The sequence below is a fragment of the Zingiber officinale genome, chromosome 2A (assembly GCF_018446385.1).
Source record: "Zingiber officinale cultivar Zhangliang chromosome 2A, Zo_v1.1, whole genome shotgun sequence".
NCBI lineage: Eukaryota > Viridiplantae > Streptophyta > Magnoliopsida > Zingiberales > Zingiberaceae > Zingiber > Zingiber officinale.
The window spans coordinates 1621267-1646313 of record NC_055988.1 but is presented as its reverse complement, the minus strand read 5'-3'; the positions used below and the strand labels follow the sequence as shown (position 1 = coordinate 1646313).

General features: G+C 41.0%; 5 protein-coding genes across 5 annotated transcripts; 3 read left to right on the top strand and 2 right to left on the bottom strand.

The window, feature by feature from the left end:
* Positions 1 to 600: 600 nt before the first annotated feature.
* LOC122040372 (ethylene-responsive transcription factor 3-like) lies at positions 601 to 1379 on the bottom strand. Its single transcript, XM_042599688.1, has one exon. It carries the CDS (start codon positions 1237 to 1239, stop codon positions 601 to 603), a length of 639 nt encoding a protein of 212 aa, XP_042455622.1. The 5' UTR covers positions 1240 to 1379.
* A 5608-nt stretch (positions 1380 to 6987) lies between these two features.
* On the top strand, positions 6988 to 14968 carry LOC122040474 (RING finger and transmembrane domain-containing protein 2-like). The gene is made up of 8 exons (XM_042599798.1): positions 6988 to 7904; positions 8508 to 8584; positions 8936 to 9104; positions 10879 to 10967; positions 11717 to 11881; positions 12008 to 12082; positions 14179 to 14282; positions 14559 to 14968. The coding sequence occupies exons 1-8, from the start codon at positions 7247 to 7249 to the stop codon at positions 14662 to 14664; spliced, it is 1443 nt and encodes a 480-aa protein (XP_042455732.1). The 5' UTR covers positions 6988 to 7246; the 3' UTR covers positions 14665 to 14968.
* LOC122040475 lies at positions 14962 to 15565 on the top strand. Its single transcript, XM_042599799.1, has 3 exons — positions 14962 to 15070; positions 15172 to 15332; positions 15459 to 15565. The coding sequence occupies exons 1-3, from the start codon at positions 14984 to 14986 to the stop codon at positions 15556 to 15558; spliced, it is 348 nt and encodes a 115-aa protein (XP_042455733.1). The 5' UTR covers positions 14962 to 14983; the 3' UTR covers positions 15559 to 15565.
* A 6880-nt stretch (positions 15566 to 22445) lies between these two features.
* On the top strand, positions 22446 to 23219 carry LOC122040473 (probable calcium-binding protein CML27). Its single transcript, XM_042599797.1, has one exon. It carries the CDS (start codon positions 22491 to 22493, stop codon positions 23070 to 23072), a length of 582 nt encoding a protein of 193 aa, XP_042455731.1. The 5' UTR covers positions 22446 to 22490; the 3' UTR covers positions 23073 to 23219.
* Positions 23188 to 24402, bottom strand: LOC122040472 (protein LURP-one-related 8-like). Its single transcript, XM_042599796.1, has 2 exons — positions 24078 to 24402; positions 23188 to 23710 (listed from the first exon to the last, which is right to left on the bottom strand). Exons 1-2 carry the CDS (start codon positions 24324 to 24326, stop codon positions 23336 to 23338), a joined length of 624 nt encoding a protein of 207 aa, XP_042455730.1. The 5' UTR covers positions 24327 to 24402; the 3' UTR covers positions 23188 to 23335.
* Positions 24403 to 25047: the final 645 nt, after the last annotated feature.

Genomic DNA, 25047 nt, shown 5'->3' with positions numbered 1-25047 from the left:
AGCGATTCTAACTTAAAAAATATGGGCATCAGACAAGTATTTGAGGAACAATAAAAGCAACTAAGCAAGATTCATCAAGAGGCTGAACTAATAATCACACTCACCTAAGGTCCTGAACAACTAAACTAAAATATAGAAAGCCAAGTGAATCCTCAGGCAGCAGTCCTTGGCAAAAATTGCCAAAAAAAGTACGAATATTCTCGGTGCACCTCATCATACTGTCCTAGTTTTTTCCTCTACCTTCATGTAGCTAACTCTTCAGATTAAATAATCTAAAAGAAGATTGAAGGAATAACTATAAACTTGATTGTTCTTCAGTCATTTCTTCTTCGTGGGTGGAATTCAGTTCTTAAGAGAGATTTCACTACTATATTATTTATATATGGTAGATCCAACTCAACAGTCAAAGTTTTCTAGTTCAACATAAATCAAAGAAGATCAGATAGAACAATTTAATTAGATACCGCTAATATGCATTTTGATCAAATGAAATCACTGGCATAAATATATAAAATGGCGAGCATGTAAGAAAGCGCAACGATCGATAGTGCTAAACAGCTAAAGAGATAAGGAAACAAACGGATTCGTGTGATCAGGATGTCAAAAGCAGAGAATCGTGGCTTGGATGTCGTCGTCGGGGGAAGGGAGAAGGTTAAGATCAAACGGAAGTGTATGCCGGTATGTGGAAGCGATGTCACACTCGTCGTCAACGACGGAGGCCGATGACCCGCAGTCACTGTGGCAGTTTTCGTCGTTGTCTGGAATTCTCTGGGGAAGTGGTTTGGCCTTCTTCTCTAGCTGCGACACACATCGGCGGCTCAGCGTCGCGAACGCAGGCGCAGGAAGACGTGGCCTGCCGAAGTACTCCACGGTGCTGCTGTGGCTGCTCGACGTCGGCCGTTGCAGAGAGGATGGCGGGGGGTCATGGTGGTCGTCGCAGAAGGGAAACCGGGCAGAGGGAGGGCAGCGGAATGCAGGAGTAGGGGTGGGAGACGCAGCAGCGGCGGCGGCGAGGGGAAAGTTGGTCTTGGCCTTGGAACCACGGAATGCGCGAGCGGCGGAGTCGTAGGCTAGGGCGGCAGCCTCGGCCGAGTCGAAGGTTCCGAGCCACACCCTGACCTTCTTCCAGGGGTCCTTGATCTCGGCCGCGAACCGCCCCCACGGCCGCTTGCGCACGCCGCGGAACCGCGTCTCCGCTACTACCGCCGCCGGCTCCACCAGAACTCGGCCTTTCTTCATCTGGCCAACAGATCGACGGAATGAAAAGGAACAAAAGAAGGGGGAAGAGGGAGCGAGAGATGGGATCAAAGGAAGAGGAGTGCTGATTTCGCCATGTCGAATTGTTCAAAATTGGGGAGATAAATTGGCTGGTTGCTTCATCCACACGAACCAGTAGACCGCGACAGCGCCGACGACGACCGCCGTCCACATCGCCGTCGAGATCCATTACTCGTCTTTCAAATGGTAACTCCTAAAAGGAGGATGTCGGAGGATTAGGGATTCGATTTACGGTGGGCGAGGAGAAACCCAAAAGAAAGGGCGCTAAGAAAGTCCGCCAGAATTTTGGTTCATAGACACTGGTTTTAAAAACTGCGGTTAAAATCGGTGTCTATTAATGAAAAAAAGGCGCTCATAGACATCGGCTAAAAAAACCGATGTCTATGAGCGAAAATCTGCGCTCATAGACACCGGTTTTTGGAAAAATCGGTGTAAAATACTCAAAGACATCGGTTTTTGCTTAAAACTGTTGTTGTTCCACTGATGTCTATGAGGGTTTTTCTTGTAGTGCAAGATTCCTAAACCCTAAATCGCTAGCGGTGGATTATTTCATCAAGTGGGTGAAAGCTGAAACCCTGGCCAAAATAACTGAAGCGACGGTTATTAAATTATTATAGAAGAGCATCATTTGTCGATATAAAACCTCCACAAATTTACCTCAGATAATGGTCATCAATTCCAAGGTCGCAAGCTTCGAGAATGGTGTGAAAACTTTGACATTTTTCAAACCTTCACCTTCGTAGCTTATACTCAGAGTAATGGTCAAACAGAAGTTGTCAATCAAAAGATTGTTTAGAGGCTTAAAGTCAAACTTAACCATATTAAAGATAGTTGGGTGGAAGAATTGTCAAGCATTTTATGGGCTTACTAAATCACGCTTCGTGAAAGCACAGGGATGACACCTTTCCATCTAGTCTATGGAGGAGATGTTATAGTCCCAATAGAAATATGGAAAGAATCTACTCGGCGAAAGCATAAAATGAATTTGTTGAACTCTCAAGTATCGGTTGATGAATCCCTACATGAATTACTTGATGAATGTTGTCCATTAAATCGGCTTGTTTGTAAACTCAAGTCACATAAATTTGATTGATAGTTCAACAGATTCATTTTATGCTAACGGGATAGAAGTACCAAAACTTGATATCTGAGTTCTTAAGATTACGTTGACAAGGGAGGTTGTTTACCCAAAGTTAACAACGGAAGTACCAAAACCTGATATTTGAGTTAACCTTGAAGCAGAAGACAATAAGCTAGAACTTCAATATGAAACTATAGGCTCACAAATCTGAGAATGAAATTAGGGTGAAATAGTACCACAAATTAGCCTTAACGGCGGCAGAGGTCGAGGATTTTGAGACAGGGCGAGGGCTCGGAGGAGTAGGAGAACTAGGTCATCGTCGGCGGATCGCTAGGTTTTGCTTAGGGAGGTCAAAGGAGGAGCGCGAGAGGACACAATGCATCGCTCTCAGGGATGTCGGTGGAGGTGTCGGATCGTGAGAGGTGAGGTTAGGGCTCCGTCACATTTCTGTGTTTTTTGTGTGGTGCGAGAACTTGGTCATCGCCGGCGGATCTCTGGGTTTTGCTCAGGGAGGTCACAGGAGGAGCACGAGAGGACACGAGGCACCACTCTCAGGGATGTCAACGGAGCAGTTCGGATCCTCTGCCCCCAAATTTCTCTGTCCCCGTGTCCCCTTGTCGATCGGACGGACCAGATTACATCTCAAGGTATCATGACATCCTTAAGATGTGTGCACTATCCTCGTGATGTGCAAGACATCCTTGAAATGTAATCTGGTTCGTCCGATCGGCAAGGGAACACGGGAACAGAGAAATTTGGAGATAGAGGATCCGAACTGTCGGCGGAGGTGTCAGATCGCGAGAGGTGAGGTTAGGTCTCCGTCGTGTTTCTGCATTTACACATGATTCATCTTTTTATATGAGTATTGTGGTCGGGGGAATAGGGGAGCATGGGTCTAGAGGATCCGTGTTGAACTATTACCATATTGACTATTACAATCAAATAATTATTTATTAACCAATCTATTAACATAAATATATACCATATAGTTTCCTCCAACTGACTAAACAATTGTTTCTTTTGTTGGACTCGGAGCAATGGTACAGTGGTAAAATACTTTCTCAATTTTTCATACATCTAAGGATTGAGTTATAGTTTCAGCGAATTATTGTATTCAACGGGGCCTGAAGCGCATACTAAAAAATATTTATTTATTACAATAAATAATAATAAAGTTCAATATACAAATAACATATATACTAAATATATAAATAAACTAAAAGTAAATATATTACATCAATAAAAAGTTAATAAATATTTAAAATAATTATATAAACACTACTCGTCGAACTCTTTCTTTCTCAATCGATAACATTGATAACCCATTTAGTATATCCTGTAACACTGAGACCAATGCGGTGGCTGCAGGCAGTAGCAAGGCGACAAGTAGTAACCACCATGCAATTATGTCGCAAATTCGCACAAGCGACTGAGGTAGCGTGCGACAACCCTATGCTACGCAATTAGATCACGCGAGCAAAGACCAATCGCTAGCTCGTGTCGAGTGAGATAGCCACTGCAAGAATCGACGCAATTAGGTCGCACAAACAATCCTTATTGCACGAGTAGGTTACAATTAGTACCAAGTGTTGCAAAACAAAGAAGATGGTCGAAGAAGAAGATTATGATTATCTCTTTTTTCGTGGATCCGTGTCTTGGTAGAAAGAACACCAGAGAAGAAATCACGTGCAAAGAAGAGCGTGCATCGATGTGTACCTCGGAGTCGTGAGAATATGTTTAATGACCATTTAGGATCCATGTCTCTCATTTTTTTCAATATAATTAAAAAAATGAGTCATTCATTGGGTTGAGCCCTGAGGCGGTTGCCGCTCTGGCCTCATGGAAGTTACGACTCTGCGAATTAATGAATGAATTTTCTTTAATGAATGATTAACTGTCAATTATAAGCACTTTCTGATTTATCAAGTGGTCGGTGAAAAAATTTCATAGAACATAATTGATCACCTCTAAATTAGTTAGGTAGTTTGTTAAACTACCTCCTTATGATGGTTGGACAAAAGGGAAAAAAGGTTGCTCGCTTAACAGTCTCCCAACGGACTCGACAATGACGCAAAAAAGCAAGAAAAGGCAAAACCGACTTGTTCTCGCCATGTAAACAAAACTAAAACAAGAAAGAAAAGGAGAGGACTGCTGCTCGGCTTGTTGCCGTTGGAGAAGAGAAGGGGAGAAGAAATGGGGAAGAAGAGGAACGATGGAAAAAAAATGGATGGGTTACATAGGAAGAAAAGAGAAGGGAAAGATAAAAAAATAAAATTTTTTAAAATATTTTAATTCATTTTAAATCAATAGAATTGATTTAAACTCGATTATATTTTAATCAAATCAATTTCAAATAAATTTTGATTTGAATTAAAGTAATCCTTATTTCTCTACTTACCGTCAATTTTAATTCAATTTTAATTCAACGTCTCCATTTCATATTCGACTAGTTGATGTGTCTATTTATTTTCAGCACTTAACCCTTAATTATGAATAAAATATTCGAGAGCCAATTATTTGATATCTACTTTATAAGTTTCTCTTTGAATAAACAACAAGTTATTCAATCGATCATAATATGACAAACTAGATAATTTTATCAAGAAGAGCATAAACATTAAAAAAAAAGAAGGCAAAACAACAGAATCAAGCAAATGATGGCGAGAGAGATGTCTTCCAAGCTTGCAATGTGATGGCTTGCTTTGCTTCATGCAACCGCAAAAATGATGCTATTTGTCTTTTCATTCATTCATTCCTTCCTTTATCTCTTTCTTGACCCCACCAAACTCTTTATGATATTCTATTTTTTTAAAAATGAATTTTAAGACCAACTCTATTTTAAAAAATATGAAGTTTTTTTTTATTAATTTAGCTTTGAAAGTCCCTTTTTTTTCCTTTGATAATTACAGTTCAAATCTTCTATCCCTAAATTTTTTTGTCCCTGTATCCCCTATCGATCGGATGGATCAGATTATATCTCAAGGTATCATGACATCCTTAAGATGCGTGCAGTATCCTCGTGATGTGCAAGGTATCCTTGAGATATAATTTGGTCTGTCCGATCGACAAGAAGATACGGGGACAGAGAAATTTGGAAATAGAGGATTAGAACTATCCATGCTTGATAACTCGACTAATCTTATATGTGGATGACCCTCTCCTTTAATGTATTCATCAGATAAATCTGAAAGTGCAAATAGTTTGATAGTCTAGAAGCCCAACTTTTATAGTAGTTCAAACTCGATTGACGTATTACTTACAAGTTTTAAGTTTTGAATGAAAAATTTATTATTTATTTATTTTGGAGAACGAAAAGTAAAACTAAAAAAAATTTTAGTAATGAAAAAGTATTCATCTTTTACTTTACTAAAATTTTAAAAGGGAAGAGAAATACAATCTATCAGCGGATAATTTTAGAGTTAAAATTAATCACTTTAAAATTAGACAAAAAATAACGGATAGAAAAAAATGACGCATGTACTCTTTCATTTACAAAATTACACTGCATATAAAAAAAATGACACATCTATCATTTTTTAGTTACTGCATGTACTCACCTTCCTCAATCAAGGACCAAGGTAAATAAAAAAAAAAATGATAATCCCAGTTAGCCTCAATGACTATCTCTGGAGGTGACCGGCCCAGTCCCACAGAAGTTTCCCACCGGCCACCAGGGTAAATCGGGAAGCGCACGCGGCAGCCAACACAGAAGCCCAACATCCTTTGATTACGCCCCCCATTTGGAGGAAAAATTCCTGCAAATACGTCGTAGCTGGGATTCGAACCGCGGGTGCCTGTGAAACAACCTGGATGTCCTACTACGGCACCATGGCCCCGGGGACAAGGACCAAGATAAATAAGCAGGTAGAGGAAGAGATTTATTTCCCTTTTCATTATCTTCTCATGCTCCTAGATTTATTTCATCCCTTCATTGTCTACTCCTTTAGATAAACAGATGCTCTGTTTACTTAGGAGAATGAAAAGCAAAACTAAGAAAAAGTTTTCACAGTAAAAATATTTATGTCATTTACTTCATTAAACTTTTAAGAAGGAAGAGAAATATAATCAATCAACAGATAATTTTGAAGCTAAAATCGATCATCTCAAAATCAAATTGAAAGACGTGAATGGAAAACAAGACGTATGTATCCATTTCCATTCATAAAATTACACTATATATACCAAAAAAATAATAAATGTACCCTTTCTAACCCATAAAATTATGTCATATACCAAAAAAAAATGATGTATATATCATTTTTTATTATAAAAATTATACCATATATATCTACTTTTCTCAATCAAGATAAATAAACAGTTAGAGGAAAAGATTTATTTCCATTTATATTTTTTTCCATTTGTCTAGAATGCACAACGGAATAAAAATATCTGGTACATTTTCAATTTGATTATAAAAATTATAGGTCACTTTAAAAAATATTTATAGGGTAGAATATTTTTTTTTCAAAAAACTATATAATATTTCTTTTAAAACAATAGGAGAGAGCAAAGGGACGATATTTGAAAACTACAAGGGGTAAAATGTAATTTTCTCTATTAACGAAATATTCCGTTAAATGAGGCAAGGCAATAAAAAAAAAATATCTGCCGACGCTCTCTCAGACTGTAACTTCTCGTACCTAAATTCGTACCTCGTTGTCGAAATGTTCGTGTAAATTGGAAGAAAAAGAAAAAAAAAAAGGGAGATGTCACCTGCTGAGACCCGATCCTCACGCATCTTCTACGTTTGAAAGATCATCTACCATCGTCTTCCTCCTCCGATCTCGATCGAGATCGTTGAAGGCTTCTCTTCAACCCTCTTGCCGTCGATCAGACTCAGTCGTCGAAGTTTTGTTTTGAGGTTTCACTGCTCCAATTTGATCGCCGATGGAGTCCTCCGGCGGAAGTTTGGGATCCCAACGGAGCCGGTCTGCTTCTCCCAGCGACAGCTCGTCGAGGAGGTACAGTCTACAGCTCACTCCCTCCAATTTCATCCGCGCGCGGCTTTCGGATGCGTTGGAGCACTTGGGGATTTTGCGCACGACGGCGGGTCATGCGGAGGAGGCGAGCTCGGAGGCGTCCGCGTTGATAGGCCGTGATTCCGGACGGACCAACGGTGTGCCTGCGGCATCTATCGGCAGCGAGGGTCAGGTGGCGATTCGGATCATTGGAGCGGGAGATCAGGAGAGTCTGCGAGCGGGGGCGAGCGTGCCGCTGCCTCCTGCTGCGGGAACTGGGACAGACGGGGGTTCCGGTGGTCCTGGTTCTCCCATTGAGTCCATTTCTTCCTCACCGGGAAGACAAGTAGGAGGTGAAGGGAGTGGCGATGAAGTTGGTGAGTCGGCTTCATCAGCATCTTCATCGCCGGCGTCGTTCTCTTCCGCCGGTGGTAGGAGTGTGGATGGAGAGGCGAACGCCACTGGAGGCACTACTAGAGACTCTGTGTATCAGAGATATGATATACAGCAAATAGCAAGGTGGATCGAACAGATACTACCATTCTCGCTATTGCTCTTGGTGGTTTTCATCAGACAGCACTTGCAAGGTATGACTATCAAGTATCAACATCCGTTCTTCCAATTTTTTTTCTCCACTGTGATGTCCATGAGTTCAATCTCTGCATGAGCTGATTCATTTCATAAGCTCACGTGCTATCTTCTAAAATTTAATAAAACTTGTGAAAGAGATGCCATGCGGTTATGCTTATGTGATAGTATTGATTGGTTTCCAGGGGATTCTTTGGATTATATCAGGAGAGATAGTAATTTCGATCATTCTCTGTCTTTTTTGTTTGTTTCATTGAGTTGATTTATCATCCCTATCAAATATCAACACTCCATGCCTTAAGCTGATGTATTTGGACAAAGCGTATGATAGTTTGGGTACACAAGATGATACCTTCTTGCTCATCAATTTTCCATTCAGCAAGTTACCTGCTCACTCGGAGTGTTCTACAACGTCGTCTTTTATCGGAGTATGCGCCCAATATTTACAAGCTGTGAACTGTAGTAATCTATTACCGTAGTTTCAAATCCTTATAAAATAAACCTTCTTCAAATAGGCTTGTCATGTCTGTTAGACTGACTGAAAAGACCATATATTTTATGTTTTCTCCTATACGATATTTTACCTTTGTGCAACCTGACAGGTTTCTTCGTAACTATTTGGATTGCCGCAGTGATGTTCAAGTCTAATGATATTCTGAGAAAACAGACTGCTTTAAAGGTATATAGACCTGATCCCACTGTTGACACTCTTTGAACTAACAATCTACTGTGGCCACATGCAAATTAATGATAGATAATAGATTAATAGTGTTCCATGAGAAAATTAAAGTGCGTATTTATCCAAGCTTTGTTTCTAGATCTATATTGGTACTTGGAATGTTTGGTTGCCTCCAGTAATTTTGGAATATAAATGATAATTAGGAAGCCTAACTAAGGGAGAATTGAACATTGGATATAATGAAAATCTTTTGTCAAGTTTCACTTTTTGAGTATATTGCTTATATCTGGATTTTTTTCATATGAAGAATTTTCTGCAATGAACTTGATGTTCTGATTTTGGTTTGTGCAGGGTGAGAGAAAAATATATGTTCTTGTTGGGATTACCTTCATCTTCATAATTCATATATTCGGAGTATACTGGTGGTACAGGAATGATGATCTTCTGTACCCACTGATCATGCTACCTCCGAGAGAAATACCACCATTTTGGCACGCTATCTTTATCATCGTGGTCAATGGTATATGCAACACTGATTTCTATCTTCCTAGTGTTATGAATTGGATGAAACTTCATCCTAGTTACATAATAGACTAATTTACTCTGATCAAATTTTCTACTTTTCAACAATGTAAACTTTTTTTAAGATGCCATATACATTAACTTGCTTCCACTGTACCAGTTTCTTTAGTCATGCAAATCTATCTCATTATTGTATTTGTTTTTGTCAGAGTTGTTGTAACTGATAGTTACATGGTTATGATTTAAGTTGAACATCCATTATATAGTTATTGGGTGTTATATTTGAGCCTTGCATATATGGTGTTATTGTTATCTCTTAATGAACCCAATACAACACCACCATACACAAATTTTCCTCTCAACTTGGTGTCATAGTATTTTAGTGGGTTAAACAAGGTTTGACATTTTCTTCCAAATGTCTTAGGTGGAAGTTGAGAGTTTGATGTGACGGAGTGCCCTATGCTCCTTGCTATGTCCCCTTCTCTCCATGTCTTTGTATTAGCACCTTGGTACGCGGCTATCAAACAGGCCCAAACTTGGTCTAAAGTTTAGGCTTAGTAGCCCAAGCCCACTAGGGAAATTTGAAAAAATAAAAAGAAAAAGAAGTTTAGTCTTAAGCCTAGTGTTCCAGTTGTGCCCTTAAAAGAAGAGGCCCACTTAAACAATTAGCGAAAACTAGGAAAAAAAGAATCAAATCAATATCAGCTCGATTAAAAATACAAATACCTGAAAAAAATAAAGTTCTTTGCTTCAAGTAAGTACAACAAACTCAAGATTTGACTTTCACCATAAATGTTCATCTTTAGTTCATTTTGTATATATGATTTATAGTGTCTTTGTTACTTCTGGAGAAAATTGACCAAACTCAGCCTGTTTCCAATATTTATTCCCTCTTAGACAATGTTAAAACCTTAATCTCACTTATGCCCACAATGCTTTTATCACTCCCTATTAGATGCATTTGTAAAGATTATTTAGTCTTAATCTCACTTGCAATATCTTTTTCTCTCAACTACCTCACCATAAGAGTAGATATTGGAATCTTAATCTCTCTCCTTTTTCTATTGTCCCTCCATCTTCGCTAACATCAAAATCTTATTGAAACTTTAGAGAGGTATGAGAGTAGATTGTACCATAGAAAACTGTATCCATGTGAAAATTAGATGAAATCATAATTTCGGCGAGCCTTCAACTTGTTGAAGATCAATCTAAGGCATTACATCAGCAGAGTTCCTGAATTGTTGTATTAGTGTTGTGTTATCCTCTTCTTTGTCAAATATCTTAGTTCTTTTTCTTTGTCAAATATCTCAAGTTCTTTTTCTTTTTGCCCCCACGAGATATTTTCTATTTTATGTAAATAAGAATACTAGAGATTTTTAACTTTTTTATTTGAGTTAGAATTATAAAAATTACAGTTATATGGTTATTGGTTTAGTTCCTGATGCGGTATTTAGTTAGTAGGTGTTCTAGGAGTCTTACATATAAGGTGTTTTTGTTATAATTACAAATTGCAAACATATTTTCTCTCAACTTTTATACTTTTCATTATTAAAGAGAACCTTAATGCCTAGGAATACATGCATTCACTATGAAAAAAAATTAAGAGCAATCAATTTTTTAAATTTTGATTTGTATTCATTGGTATTTTTCAAGATTTAATTATTCCTTTACTGATTTCTTGTTAAGTTTCAGAGATCTATTGGGTAGTTAACATTTGCTTTAAATTATCACCTGGAGTGATAACTTATCTTGACCTGTTGCACACATTTCAGATATTTTAATGCGTCAGGTAGCCATGGTTCTTAAGTGTTTGCTGTTGATCTGCTACAAAAATAGTAGAGGGCATAACTATCGAAAGCAGGTAATCCAGCATGTTTCGTTTGAAATTGTTCTTCTTAAATATGTCTATAATTTTTCTTCAAGTAGCTTGTACATATTTAGATAAGATACCATGCTAACAAGTGACAAATAATCTCTAGAAGAATATTAATGGTATTAACTGTTATTATTTGAATGGTGTTCAAAGTAGAGCTGCTTTGTAACTTGAAGTGTGGTTTGACTGTTCCACTTTGTATGGATCTTTATATCATTTATTGTGAATTTGGAAACAAAGTTGAATAGAGTTGTCTTTCTTATTGACTTCGAACTTAGTTCCAACTTCTGAATACTAGTATCCTCTCTGCAAGTCTTCTTAGGTGTACTAGTGCCATTCTCTCCGTCATTACTGGAAGTATCTGTATTAACAAATCTCATTAGTACCTTTAACGCAAACTGTGAGGATCATGTTGAGTTATCATCTGAACATATAAAGTATTGGTGTGGAAAAGCATACTTTGACCTTGAGATAGTCATCCACAACATGAGACTATAAATATGGCAAGGCTTGTTATTAGTTACCTCTTGTATGATCTCCTTTCTATGCATACATAGGAATATATTTGATAATCTAATAGTTGTACATGAATATTCAATCCAAGTTTGTAATTATGTGAAATTGCTAAGCTTGATACAGTATTTGGTGATTAAGTAACCTCATAGATGTATTTAGCTCAAGATGCACATCAGCTTTAGGTGAAGCACAACATTAACTGTTTCTTTATTTCTTTTCAGGGGAAATTGTTAACGCTTGTTGAATACTTCCTGCTACTATACCGCTCTCTCTTGCCAACACCTGTTTGGTACCGGTTCTTCCTGAACAAGGAATATGGGAGCCTGTTCTCATCCCTCACTACAGGGCTATACCTGACTTTCAAGTTGACTTCAGTCATTGAGAAAGTATGTTGTTCTTCTTTTATGAAATTAGTATCTCGTCTGCTGAATTTGGTACTTTTTTATAAATCCAACAATTACTCTTCACTTTTGTTTAGAAACAATACCATATTGTTTATTCTCTTTTTGCAGATTCAATCATTTTTTGCTGCATTGAAAGCCCTATCACAAAAAATATATTATGGTTCTTATGCAACTACAGAGCAGGTAAAATTTTAGTATTTGTACTATATGAAAACCTATTATAATCTGATTCTGATTGGTGTGTGTTCTTGTGGGGCATTCTTTGCCAAATGCTTTGCTATATATTAGATATTTGATCAGTTTTACCCTGGTTTAAGTGATATTTTCTTGAATGCTTAGCTCCCTTACCCATACAACTCGATTGAGGTACGAAGCCCCAAATAGTCGGGACCCTAGGTAACTTGTCATCGAGTTGAATTTATAGTGCTACTGCTGCATTCTGTTCAGAGTAGAAAACAAGAGAGGATGGAAATCAAACAGGAAAAGTAACAAAGTGAAAAATGAGATGGAAAAAAAAAGGCAAGAATTGGATACTGATAATGGGTTTTTTTGCATGTGCCTCATTAGAGACATTGATTAATAACTTGTTGATAATTTATTGGAAAATCTGTTGGTGCAGCGGAGACCGGCAAGAGGGGGGTGAATTGCTGTAAACAAAAATGAAACTACCCTCCTCGGATTTCAACTCAGAATAAATGCAGTAGTAAAATAATAAAGACAGAAAATAAAAACAGAAACAGAAGTTTAACCTGGTTACAACCAAGAGGGTTGTTAATCCAGGGCAGTGAAAAGCGCACTAAGAAAATTCTCCTTCTCTGAAGGCGGAGAAGCCTTTTACACTCTAATTGCTCAGAACTACTGCTAGGAATTGCTTACAGATTGATTGCTTGAGTTGTTATTGAATTCCTATCTCCAGGGGCCTTTTTATAGCTCCTGGAAAGTCTATCCCGAGGGTCCAAGGCGCCTCTAACAAGGTTCAAGGCGCCTTCAGCTCGGTCAGCGGATAAAACTTTATCCGCACGCAAACGGTCAAAACTGACCTGTTGAGGGCGCCTTCAACAGGGTTGAAGTCCAGGGCGCCTCCAATCCTGCTGGAGGCGCCTCCAAGCTGGTAGCCTAATTTCCAGCTTGGTTTCTTCAGCTTCCGACGCTCCGTTCTTTTGGGTGATTGCGGCCAACCGGAATAGGGCTCACCCGAACCAATTCCCGGCCTTCTCCTCAAGCAGCCTTCCGTCCCGGCTTAACGTCCCTCGAGCGCCGCGCACACTCTTCACGCCCACCGGAGTACTCTTCCGCAGCTCTCGTCCTTCGGACGCACTGAACCCGTCGGCTCCCTTCCCGTGCCGTCCTTCTCGCTAGCTGCGTCTTCTGCTCGACTTCCTGTGTTCCTAAGCTCTTGCACACTCAGACACAGAGATCAAACACAGCAGGACCTAACCAACTTGGTTGATCACATCAAAACTACCATGGGGTCCAACAAAATCATGAACTCCATTTCCTTTACCAGTTGGAATACTGAGTTTTAAGCAGTTCAGCCGAGCCGAATAGCAAGAGGCTCGAGCTTGGCTCGAGTTTGATTCAAGCTTTAATTCTTAAGCTTGAGCTCGGTTTGTAATGAAATTAAATAGCTCGCAAATGGCTCGAACTCTGTTTGAAAATAACTCGTTTAAAAGTTAAACGAGCTTGATTCGAGTACGTTTAAGATATTTAGTTATTATAATTATTAAGATATATATATATAAACGAGCCTCTTAACGGACATGTTCGCAAGCCTCTAAACGAACATGTTTGCGAGCTCACGAACCAAATATTATTAAGCTCGAGCTTGGCTCGATATTGTTTTCGAACTTGAAATCAGGTTCGAGCTCGGCTCGTTAACTTAATTGAACTTTTGTTCGAATAGAGACCCGAATAGCTCGCAAGCGGCTCAACTTGTTTACACCCTTTCACACAACTCATTAAGCAATTTTGGGCAATCCAGTTTCATTAAATAGAAAAGGGAAGTGGATGAGAACCACCCTGCAAGCAAGAAAATAATTAAGGCACTACTGTTATATACTGAAACAACATTGAACTGCCATAGACGACCATATCTAGTTCGGTTAGTGCTTTAACCATAAATTACATCCTGTCGCTGAGACATCAGTTTGTTAAAAAATTTGCATTTGTGTCTATCCTTAAATACTTTAATTATTAACTATAAAGTCACATAAGAATTTCATTGTGATATGAAGACAATGAAAATTTTGATATATTCTCATGTCATGGAATTGATGCAGGTAGTTGCAGCTGGTGATCTTTGCACCATTTGCCAAGAGAAAATGCATGCTCCTATCTCACTTCAATGTAAACACATTTTCTGTGAGGACTGTGTCTCTGAATGGTAAACTCTCTCGTCTGTTCATTTTGTATCCTTTCATGCCTGCCCTGTGCTTCGTATTCTGTAATGTAGACATCTCTCAGAATTGCATTGCCATTTATTATTATTATTTTTATTTATGAGTTGACTTGGCTGATAGAATTCAACCGAACATTATATTTTTATAAGTTTGCTTCCCAAATGTTTTCCTCGTTAATGCAGTATTTTTCTCTTAGCTACTAACAAGGAACACGTCCTCTCCCGATGCGCTTCTAATAATTACATTTGCATCCTTCTCAGGTTCGAGAGAGAACGGACATGTCCATTGTGCAGGGCTCTGGTTAAAACAGCAGATCTCCGGTCATTTGCGGATGGATCTACCAGCCTATTCTTCCAACTTTTCTAGTTCAGGCATCAGCAGGATTCACTAACACTGTCGGGTACTCATCTCCCAGGATACTATCGGCAGGTTCCTCAGATGCGATGCTGATGTTCTAACTGTAACCTGTCAGGCCTGTTTCCTGCTGCTGATACATTCGATACAGCTCTATCTCTCGCTGCAGCTCATGTCAATATTGTTGTGATGAATATATGTGCCTATTTGTCAGCATTATACATGGTATTTTGCCTCGCCTTCAGTGGCCATAGAATATTTTCAGCATGTATCTGAGCATAAAAAATGTTTAATTTGTAAATAAGAGGATTGTGCATATCTGTAGCTTCAAATGATGTGTTACAAGCATGTAATGTTACCAGATGTGCTCATGCTAAATAGCCCAAAATGGCAAATAAAAATTGAGCATGTGCGAGAGGTAATGCAAAAATTATATAATAGAAACTTGTAAACCATGCAACCTAACATATATTTGTTCCATTTAAGTTTTGAACTTTGATTCTTTTATTGTTCTTTTAGGTATTTTACTACTACATTGAACTCGTGGAGGCATCTTGGACCTGGCGAATCTCTATGCTTTGTGATCTCATTAAGGAGGCATCTCAGGCCATGGATTCATGGCGACTGAAGCTGCCCTCTACGGCCTTTTGGGTGTTGCGCTCCTTCACGAGCTCGGTGAGGTAACAAATGCACTGCTCCATTGCCGTGGAAGAGAAATATGAAAAAGAGTTTGTTTATAGAATAATCATAAGTTATAATAGGGAGTTGATATGGCGCCGGACTCACTTCCACATTTCATTTTCCAGGATTGAGATGAATCAAAATGTCCGAAAGTCACTCGGGGCACCCAAATCATTTTGGGGCATTCCAATTCATCTGAGTCATATAAATGAGGTGCGGAAGTAACTTGGACATCATATCAAATATATATATATATATATATATATATATATATATATATATATAATCCTGTTACCCTACGGGACTTCGAAAATGCGCCTGTGCACAACTCCTGTGCTGACACTGCAGACGTGGATTCTTTGACTTTTCACTTCACAAAACATAATATTGGATTTACTTAAAACTTCGAAACGAAGCTAGGGTAGAGCCGAACTCGTCGTCCTGACGTCGTCCTCGCCGCGACGAGTTCTATCGGCCGCGAAGCTTCGCGATGCTCTCTGTGCTTAGCATCCTCTCACGGCGACACTCTCTGTGCTCAGCATCCTCGTTGCGACGCTCGTCGCATCCTCTCAGAGTGAAGCTTTCCCTCACGAAGCTAGGGCAGAGCCGAACTCGTCACCCTGACGTCGTCCTCGCCATGACAAGTTCTCTTGGCCGCCAAGCTTCGCGACGCTCTCTGTGCTCAGCATCCTCGCCGCGACACTCGTCGCATCCTCTCACAGCGTAGCTTTCCCTCGCCATGCGGTGTCCTCTTCCCTCGACGGGGAAGCTTCGCAGCGAAGCTAGGGTACCGAGGCTTGGGCATCAAAGTTTCTCCTTCGTTGTTCCTCTCGCCTATGCTCACCATCGCCTCCTCTCCAGGCATATAGGATTTTCTACCGACTTCTAGCCCTAGTTTCGCCCCTCTCTATGAGACTCCTATACCTCATTTTTATTTGTAATTCATTTTTCTTGACATGTATCTAAAGGATCACACTGTTTCTATTTTCATGCGACTTTAGAAGATCCATTCTTCTTACCCATTCCTAAAAATCTTACAAAGATTAATATTAACAACTATGTTTAGCAACTCGTCACATATAAAATCTCAGCTTGGAGCAACTCGTCACATCTATCGAAAGTCACTCGGGGCATCCAAATCATTTTGGGATATTCCAATTCATCTCAGTCATATACATGAGGTGTGGAAGTAACTTGGCCATCATATCAAACTTTTATATATATATATATATATCAAAGTTTGAGATAATATTAAAAAGTAAAATTGACTTTATCAAGTCAACTCGTCACATATTTATTTGATTTGATAAAAAGTCAACATTGATCCTTATTAAATTGTTGCTCGGTATATATATATATATATATATATATATATATATATATATATATATATATATATATATATATATATATATCAGAGTTTGAGATAATATTAAAAAGTAAAATTGCCTTTCTCAAGTCAACTCGTCACATATCTATTTGATTTGATAAAAAGTCTCCTTATTAAATTGTACGACGAACTCCAAACTTGTATATGCTTGATTAATTATTAGTCTCCCAAATGATGGGGCGCTATAACGGGAAGAGATTTCTTCTTCTTTTGTTTTCTTTGCAAAATCTTTTAACAATCAAATTTAAGGGTTACAAGTGTTGAATATCTTAATAGATAGAATATAATATGCAAAATTCAAAAACATCAACTCGCCTGACTTACAACTCTACTTCACTTTTGACCAAAGACTTAACTTCTAAATCGATCTTGCTACATGGAGACCTCCACTATCCACCACATCTGATATCATGCTCACCTAACTCCACAGGTCATCCGAGTTGGTATGTAATGAGATGCTTACAACATGAGGTCGCGGGGTCGAAACTCGGGGTAATCGGGGTATAAATCTCCGGTCCCTGTGCACCTCACCCCACCTGCCACATGCTCGCTCAGGATGCTGTGATTTACCTCCCTCATGATGCCCTTGGGTCGGGTGCGGAGGGGCACTGGGGACGAACGATTTCGCCTTTTACCACATGATATCATGCTCACCGCCTCATGCGTGATTCATGCGCTACTCTCAACACTTTAGGGCATCTGAATCACTTTTGGACGTCCTGTGTCGGCTGACCTTCCCTGTCGCGCACAGATGAGCACGGTAACTTTTCATTATATATCTTTGAGATAATATTAAAAAGTAAAGTTCATTACAAGCCTTTCTCAATTCAACTCATCACCTATCAACACTGATCCTTATCCTTATTAAATTATATGACTGACGAACTCCAATTAGGGATGACAATTTCATCTGAACTCGATAGAGGATTCAACATCCGATCCGAATGGAGAAAGATATGGAGGGACTATCAATACCCGATACCCAATTCGAATACCTGATTAAATAATATATATACATATATTAAAGAAAATTTTCTTTTTCTAAAATCAACTTACAATTTTTGTTGATATTAGAAGAAGACTATATAGATATTTAATCTATTTTTTTAATTATATATATATATATATTTTAATAGGTGATTAATTTTAATATATTTTTGTTGAATGATAATAGTTGATAGAAAGAAGAAAAATTATAACTATAGAAGATATCCGATCATTTAATGGGTATGAGTATATCCATCGGAGATCCTATATCCGATGGGTATGGGGACGGAGGATATAGAATCCGATCTGAACCCGACCCATTACCATCCTGTTGGGTTTCAATCAAAGTCCCACATTGAAAGATTTGGTAAAAGATCATGGGGTTAAAAGGATGCATGATATCTCCATTGGCAATGAGGCCTTTTGGGTAGAGCCCAAGAGCAAAGCCATGAGGGTTTAGGCCCAAAGTGGACAATATCATGCTATTGCGGAGATATGTGGACATCCTTTTGGGCACAACAAATGGTATCAGAGTCATGGTCCAGACTAGATGTCATGTGGGGCGGCCTTGAACGAAGTTGAGAGTGGACCCGGAGTAGGTCAGGGTGACCGGATGTTCGCGGGAAAGCCTGGAGCAGGTCAGGGTGACCGGATACTTGTGCGGAAGCAAGTAGGTCAGGGTGACTAGATACTTGTGGGGAGGCCTGGAGTAGGTCAGGGTGGCCGGATGCTCGCAGGTAGGCTTGGAGTAGGTCAAGGTGACCGAGCGCGGATGTTGGCGGGGAGGCCCGGAGCAGATTAAGGTGATCGAATACTTGCAGGGGGCAAGTAGGTCAGGGTGACCGGATGCTCACGGGGAGGCCCGAAGCAGGTCAGGATGACCGAGTACTTGCGGGAGGGGGGGGGGCCTGGAGCAGGTCAGGGTGACCGGGTACTTGCGGTGAGGCGAGTAGGTCAGGGGTGGCCGGATGTTCGCAGGTAGGCCCGAAGTAGGTCAAAGTGACCGGGCGCGGATGCTTGCGGGGAGGCCCAAAGCAGGTCAGGATGACCGGATGCTCGCGGCGGCGGCGCGGTGGGAGGGGGGGGGGGCGGACCATGAGAGTAATTGTAGTCCTTCGTTTGAGGGGAGGATTGTTGTGCTTCAATCAAAGTCTCACATTGGAAAGATTTGGTAAAAATCATAGAGTTAAAAGGATGCATGATATCTCCATCAGCATGAGGGTCTAGGCCCAAAGTGGACAATATCATGCCATTGTGGAGATATGTGGACATTCTTTGGGCACAACAAATGGTATCAGAGCCATGGTCTAGACCAGATGCCATGTGAAGCGACCTTGAACGAAGTTGAGGATGGGCCCGGAGTAGGTCAGGGTGATCGGATGTTCACGGGAAAGCCTGGAGCAAGTCAGGGTGACCGGATACTTGTGCGGAAGCAAATAGGTCAGGGTGACCAGATGCTCGCAGGGGAGGCCCAAAGCAGGTCAGGGTGACCAGGTACTTGCGGTGAGGCGAGTAGGTCAGGGTGACCGGATGCTCGTAGGTAGGCCCGGAGTAGGTCAAGGTGACCGAGCGCGGATGGTGACGGGGAGGCCCGGAGCAGATCAAGGTGACCGAATACTTGCAAGGGGCAAGTAGGTCAGGGTGACCGGATGCTCACGGGGAGGCCCGAAGTAGGTCAGGATGACCGAGTACTTGTCGGGGGGGGGGGGGGGGGGGGGGCCTGGAGGTCAGGGTGATCGGGTACTTGCGGTGAGGCGAGTAGGTCAGGGTGGTCAGATGCTCGCAGGTAGGCCCAAAGTAGGTCAAGGTGACCGGGCGCAGATGCTTGTGGGGAGGCCCGGAGCAGGTCAAGGTGATCGAATACTTGCAGGGGCAAGTATGTCAGGGTGACGGGATGCTCACGGGGAGACCCGAAGCAGGTCAGGATGATCGAGCACTTGCGCGCGCGCGCGGGTGGGGGGGGGCCTGGAGCAGGTCAGGGTGACCGGATACTTGCGGTGAGACGAGTAGGTCAGGGTGGCCGGATGTTCGCAGGTAGGCTCGAAGTAGGTCAAGATGACCGAGACGCGGATGCTTGTAGGGAGGCCTAGAGTAGGTCAGGATGACCGGATACTCGTGGAGAGGCCCGGACTATGAGAGTAATTATGGTCCTTCGTTTGAGGGGAGGATTGTTGGGTTTCTATCAAAGTCCCATATTGAAAGATTTGGTAAAAGATCATAAGGTTAAAAGGATGCATGATATCTCCATTGGCAATGAGGCCTTTTGGGTAGAGCCTAAGAGCAAAGCCATAAGGATCTAGGCTCAAAATGGACAATATCATACCATTGTGAAAATATATGAACATTCTTTTAGGCACAACATATCCCTAACTCCAACTTCCATCTGTCTGATTAATTATTAGTCTCCCAAATGATGGGGGAAAGGAATTTTTTTTTTTATTTTTTCCATCTATTACAAATCTTTTAGCAATCGAATTTAAGGGTTATAAGTAATGAATATCTTAATAGATACAGTTACTATAATGCAAAATTCAAAAACATTCGAAGTCATCGTCATGCGCTCAGGTTCGTTTTCAAGTTCATTTTAAAGTTCGATTTTTTTTACTCGTTTTAAATCTCGTTTTAAGGTTCATTTTAGAATTCATTTTTTGACTCATTTTAGAGCTCATTTTTTGGCTCGATTTAAGGCGCGTTTCAAGACTCGTTTAAGGCTCGTTTTTTGACTCGTGAACCTACAAACGAACATATTCGCGAACTCACGAGCCGAATATCCTTAAGTTCGAGCTCGTCTCGATAAAATTGTCGAGCTCGAAACTGAGCTCGGCTCGATATGATAAACGAATGAATTCGAACGAACTTTTTATCGAACCGAACTCCGAATAACTCACGAACCGTTTGGTTCATTTAAATCTCTAAATTTAAGGATTATAAGTGTTGAATATCTTAATAGATACAGTTATGTATAATGCAAAATTCAAAAACATTCGAACTCATGGTCATGCCTAATATGCATTAGACCCTACGATCCACAGCCTCAATCTCATGAAACAAACACTACACAATCGATCTTATACCAATCTAGGACTATGTGAGAATCTTGTAGTCTAGAAAAAATTGGTATATATCTTCCATGACAATTCTACTGGAATTCATTCTCCAATTAAAGGCTTGACAGGAACAAATGCCAAAGCACTTTGAATGTGACATCTGTGGTCTAAAGTGTTTATCACTATCTCACTTTAAAGATTGGAATCACATTGTATCAGAATCACATCAGAAACGGAGTGCCTCTTTCTTTCTCCAGAGATGGGAACCGCGGCAATATCAATAATGTCTTACATGTAATAGATTGGCTATCTAATTCTACTTTTCTACTCAATTGAAATATTGTCTATGGAGATAAAGAAGTGTCTTTCCTTTATCACAAGAATCAGAACGATCTGAAGAGCAAAAGATGACGATGTGGATGGCATTAGACGTCTCCATATGTATCAAGAACATATATGTAGGTCAACGTCAAGATAAATGCCTCCTCTTGGATGAATTAGTGACTAGCACATGAGATGTTGTCATCAATGAAATCTGAGGTTTGAATCTCGATAAAGCGAGGTAAATGTCTCTCTTATATGTTAGTCACTATTCCAAAGGCTAGTAGCCGTCCGTGATTTACCTCCTCTGTGTTAGCCCTGGGACGAGTTGACGGGGACGCTGGGGGAGAGCGTATTCGTCTTTTTTTTTTTTTTTTTTTTTTTTTTTACCATCAAGAAGATATATGTAGGTCAAAGTCAAGATAAGTGAATAGGACCATCTCCACTTGACTTATCCAAGATAAACCATTTCACCATTCGGGTTAGTTGTTTCGAGACCTAAGGAGTAAGGGGCTGCCCCCTTTAAATATTTTAATATGAAATTATTATACTACCTTATGTTTTAAAAATTTTACATATAGATTATAATTAATAAAATATCCTTTAAAAATCTCTCCATTAACTTATAACTGAATGTTCGAATAAGAGGAATTATCTTTCTTCATAGATGATCTTTATCGATAGTCTTCCTATAAAAATTTTTCACTTCTAAATTCTAAGACATTGAATATTTGATATTTTTGTGATATTTGACTATTTGTCTTCCTTGATAAAATTTCTAGATTAGTCTTGAGAGACTCCTCTATTCTTCTTGGCTTTATCGATTATATTCTTTTCTTGATCTTATCGATCCGACATTTCTCTTAGCTCCACCGATCAAACTCTCCTCTCGTGTGTCGATCTAACACTCCTCTCAGTCTCGCCGATCAGACTCTCCTCTCAGCTTCGTTAATCGGAGCCTCTTCTCAGTCCAATCCTATCGACCAGACGTCCTATTAATTCAACACTCCTCTACTTAACAAGTCAAATTCATTAGTCCAACTATCTCGATATCACATGAGTTGACAAAGCATATAGGATAGCTCATGAGTTGTGACATTTTTCTTAATAGGTCATGTCATCCCATTAATTAGAAAAGAGATATTATTTTTTCTGTGACTTAGAGCATTTACAGTGGTTTTAACGCGTGAAGCGTTAATGTTTGTTTATGATTTTTAAGTATGAGGAAAATATGAAGGTGTAGAATTTGAGAAGATGAAACGGGAAAAGTAACAAAGGAAAATAATTGTGTAACAAGGAAAAGAGGAAGCTTCCTGGAGTTCACGCGGATGCCCAGCTTTGAGCGCTCACTATAAATAGCTCGCCTCCGGCTCAAGCTCCACGCTCAAAAGCTCAGATCCCTAATTTTTCAGATGGCTACGGAAGGTGCCGCCGACCAGCAGCAGTTGACCGATCCGGCGGCGTCCCCCGGCCGGGCTTCGCCGTCGTTCCGCCTCCGCACCGAGAGCCTCAACACGCTCCGCCTCCGCCGCGTCTTCGACCTCTTCGACTACAACGGCGACGGCGAGATCACGGTGGAGGAGATCGAGCTCGCCCTCGACCGCCTCGGCCTCGGCTCCGACCCCGCCGAGGTCCGATCCACCGTCGAGGCCTACGTCGCCCCCGGCCGCGCCGGGCTCGCCTTCGCCGACTTCGAGGCCCTCCACCGCGCGCTCGGAGACGCCCTCTTCGGCGGCCCGCCGGCGGCCGCGGAGAAGGAGGAGGAAGAGGAGGAGGACATGCGGGAGGCTTTCCGCGTGTTCGACGAGGACGGCGACGGGTTCATCTCCGCGGCGGAGCTGCAGGCGGTGCTCTCCAAGCTAGGGCTCCCGGAGGGGCGCAGCATCGCTCGGGTTCAAGAGATGATTGGCTCCGTCGATCGGAACGCCGACGGCCAGGTGGACTTCGGCGAGTTCAAGCGCATGATGCAAGGGATCACCGTTTGGGGAGCCTGATCAACGGCCCATGATCCACGGGATCGATTAACCCTTTATTTTGCAATTCGCTACAACTTTTTTTTATTTTCCTTTCAATTCTCCCTTTTTTTGGTTTTAATCGGGGCGTGTGATATTTATTTCTTAACTTGAGTGGGGTTTGAGTAATTTGCGTTCCAGTTCGACTCGGCACAGTCTCACAAAGGAAAAAGTGAACAAGATCTCTCAAGGAAGAGATCGAAAAAGGGCTTCTTCTTCTTCTAATCGGCCTCCTTCCACCTCTCCTAAACTCGAAGGAGCGATCCACGAGAGCCGAACATTTGGTCGAGGAGTATGACGATGGCCATGGCGAAGGCCGCGTCGAATCCCGGCTCCACGACGAGGCGGAAGACGTCGGCGTCGAGGGCGACCCCCGCGGCCGCCTCCTTCCGCTTGATCTGCGCTAGCTGCCGCCGTCGGTCGTCGTAGACGACGCAGCACCGCCGCGAGTAGGAGCCCTCCACCTCGTAGCCGAGGCAGGACTCGGAGGCGGGGGAACACGGCGTGACGTGGACCGGCGACCTCGACCCGATGAGGTTTACGTGCTTCTTGACGGCGAACTGCGGTTTGCCCGCCGCCTCGCCTTCGTAGATCAGCCAGTGGTCTCCCAGACTCAGCTTCTGCGCCCAAACAAAATGGAAACACGAGTTAGAGATTCAGATTTGTTAGGGCACAAATTGGGGCTGAAGCAGGGAAATGCTTGCGGTGGAATTTGTAGATTGTTTATTTTGTTGTTTAATGAGAATAATCGCATCTAAAGCACTTCGAAATCGGATTTGGTATCGAAGATCAGATTTATCTCGATATTAATAAACCAAATCGAATTCGATATACGAATTTGGGGATGAAACAGGGAAATGTCTGTATCGAAATTTGGGGAGAAAAATTGCATCTGAAGAACTTCGAATTCGATAAGCGAATCACAGGCCAGATTTTCGTCTTGTCATTCAACCAAATCGAAGAAATCGAGGGGGGCGATTGTCTTACCTTCCTTCGAATCGTTAGCAGCGGCTTCCCGTCGGCGTCCATGAGGACGATCTCCGCTCTGCTGCCCGAGGCGTAATTGTCGACTCGGAACACGAGATTACCCTTGGAATCGAAGACCGTGAATCCGTACCCGTGGAAGAGGAGCGACTTCCGCCACACAGTCAGCGTCGCCGCCTCGGAGGAGGACGCCGGCGGGGCGGAGAAAGAAGGCCTCGACGACGCGGTGGCGCTCGGGTAAACTTTCGCCATCGACGAAAGCCGAGTTAACTTCCGGCGACTCTGTGGATGGAGCAGGAGGAAGGCGAAGGATGAGATTGATCGGATCCTTGATGAAGCGATCGACGATGGACGCTTATTTATATCTCTGAACTTTGAAGGTCGAAATTGCCCTCGAAATACTGAGAGAATTACTCCGATCGTAAAAAAAAATCTTACGCATATTTATATCTCTCAACTTTGACGGTCGAAAATGCCCTCAAAACTATGAGAAAATTACATTGCTTGTTAAAAAAATCTTACGCATATTTATGTCTCTGAACTTTGAAGGTCGAAAATGCCCTCAAAACATTGAGAAAATTACATTGCTTGTAAAAAAAAATTCTTTCGTGCGATATCATTAAACAACTTAGTTTTGACTAAAATAACGTTTTCTCGTAGTTATCATATAAAATTTGAGTTAAAATTTAACGTATTTAATTATATTTTTTTTCACATCTCGACTATATTGTACTAATGATTAGTAGTCATTCATGATTTATCTCTTTCACCTAAAAATAAATTGATGAAGATGTTGTACCAGAGAATCTCACCTTTTGCCATATTAATTTTGACTAAAATGACACTAAATAGGATTACTATATCTAAAATTTAAGGTAATGACCCACTTTATTAAATTTAGATAATCACTTTTCACTACACACTATATCAAATACCCTAAAATTTCTATCATCCTTTTTTTTTTATTATTTTC

What these genes read in the sequence shown, in the direction of transcription:
- LOC122040472 (XM_042599796.1), bottom strand. Translation starts at nt 24,326, where the DNA reads ATGGCGAAAGTTTACCCGAGCGCCACCGCGTCGTCGAGGCCTTCTTTC. An exon ending in TGCTAACGATTCGAAGGAAG is followed by an intron (nt 23,711 to 24,077) that starts GTAAGACAATCG and finishes GTTTGGGCGCAG; the next exon opens with AAGCTGAGTCTGGGAGACCA.
- LOC122040473 (XM_042599797.1), top strand. Translation starts at nt 22,491, where the DNA reads ATGGCTACGGAAGGTGCCGCCGACCAGCAGCAGTTGACCGATCCGGCG.
- LOC122040372 (XM_042599688.1), bottom strand. Translation starts at nt 1,239, where the DNA reads ATGAAGAAAGGCCGAGTTCTGGTGGAGCCGGCGGCGGTAGTAGCGGAG.
- LOC122040475 (XM_042599799.1), top strand. Translation starts at nt 14,984, where the DNA reads ATGATGTGTTACAAGCATGTAATGTTACCAGATGTGCTCATGCTAAAT. An exon ending in AAATTGAGCATGTGCGAGAG is followed by an intron (nt 15,071 to 15,171) that starts GTAATGCAAAAA and finishes TTGTTCTTTTAG; the next exon opens with GTATTTTACTACTACATTGA. An exon ending in TCCTTCACGAGCTCGGTGAG is followed by an intron (nt 15,333 to 15,458) that starts GTAACAAATGCA and finishes TTCATTTTCCAG; the next exon opens with GATTGAGATGAATCAAAATG.
- LOC122040474 (XM_042599798.1), top strand. Translation starts at nt 7,247, where the DNA reads ATGGAGTCCTCCGGCGGAAGTTTGGGATCCCAACGGAGCCGGTCTGCT. An exon ending in GAAAACAGACTGCTTTAAAG is followed by an intron (nt 8,585 to 8,935) that starts GTATATAGACCT and finishes TGGTTTGTGCAG; the next exon opens with GGTGAGAGAAAAATATATGT. An exon ending in GGCATAACTATCGAAAGCAG is followed by an intron (nt 10,968 to 11,716) that starts GTAATCCAGCAT and finishes ATTTCTTTTCAG; the next exon opens with GGGAAATTGTTAACGCTTGT.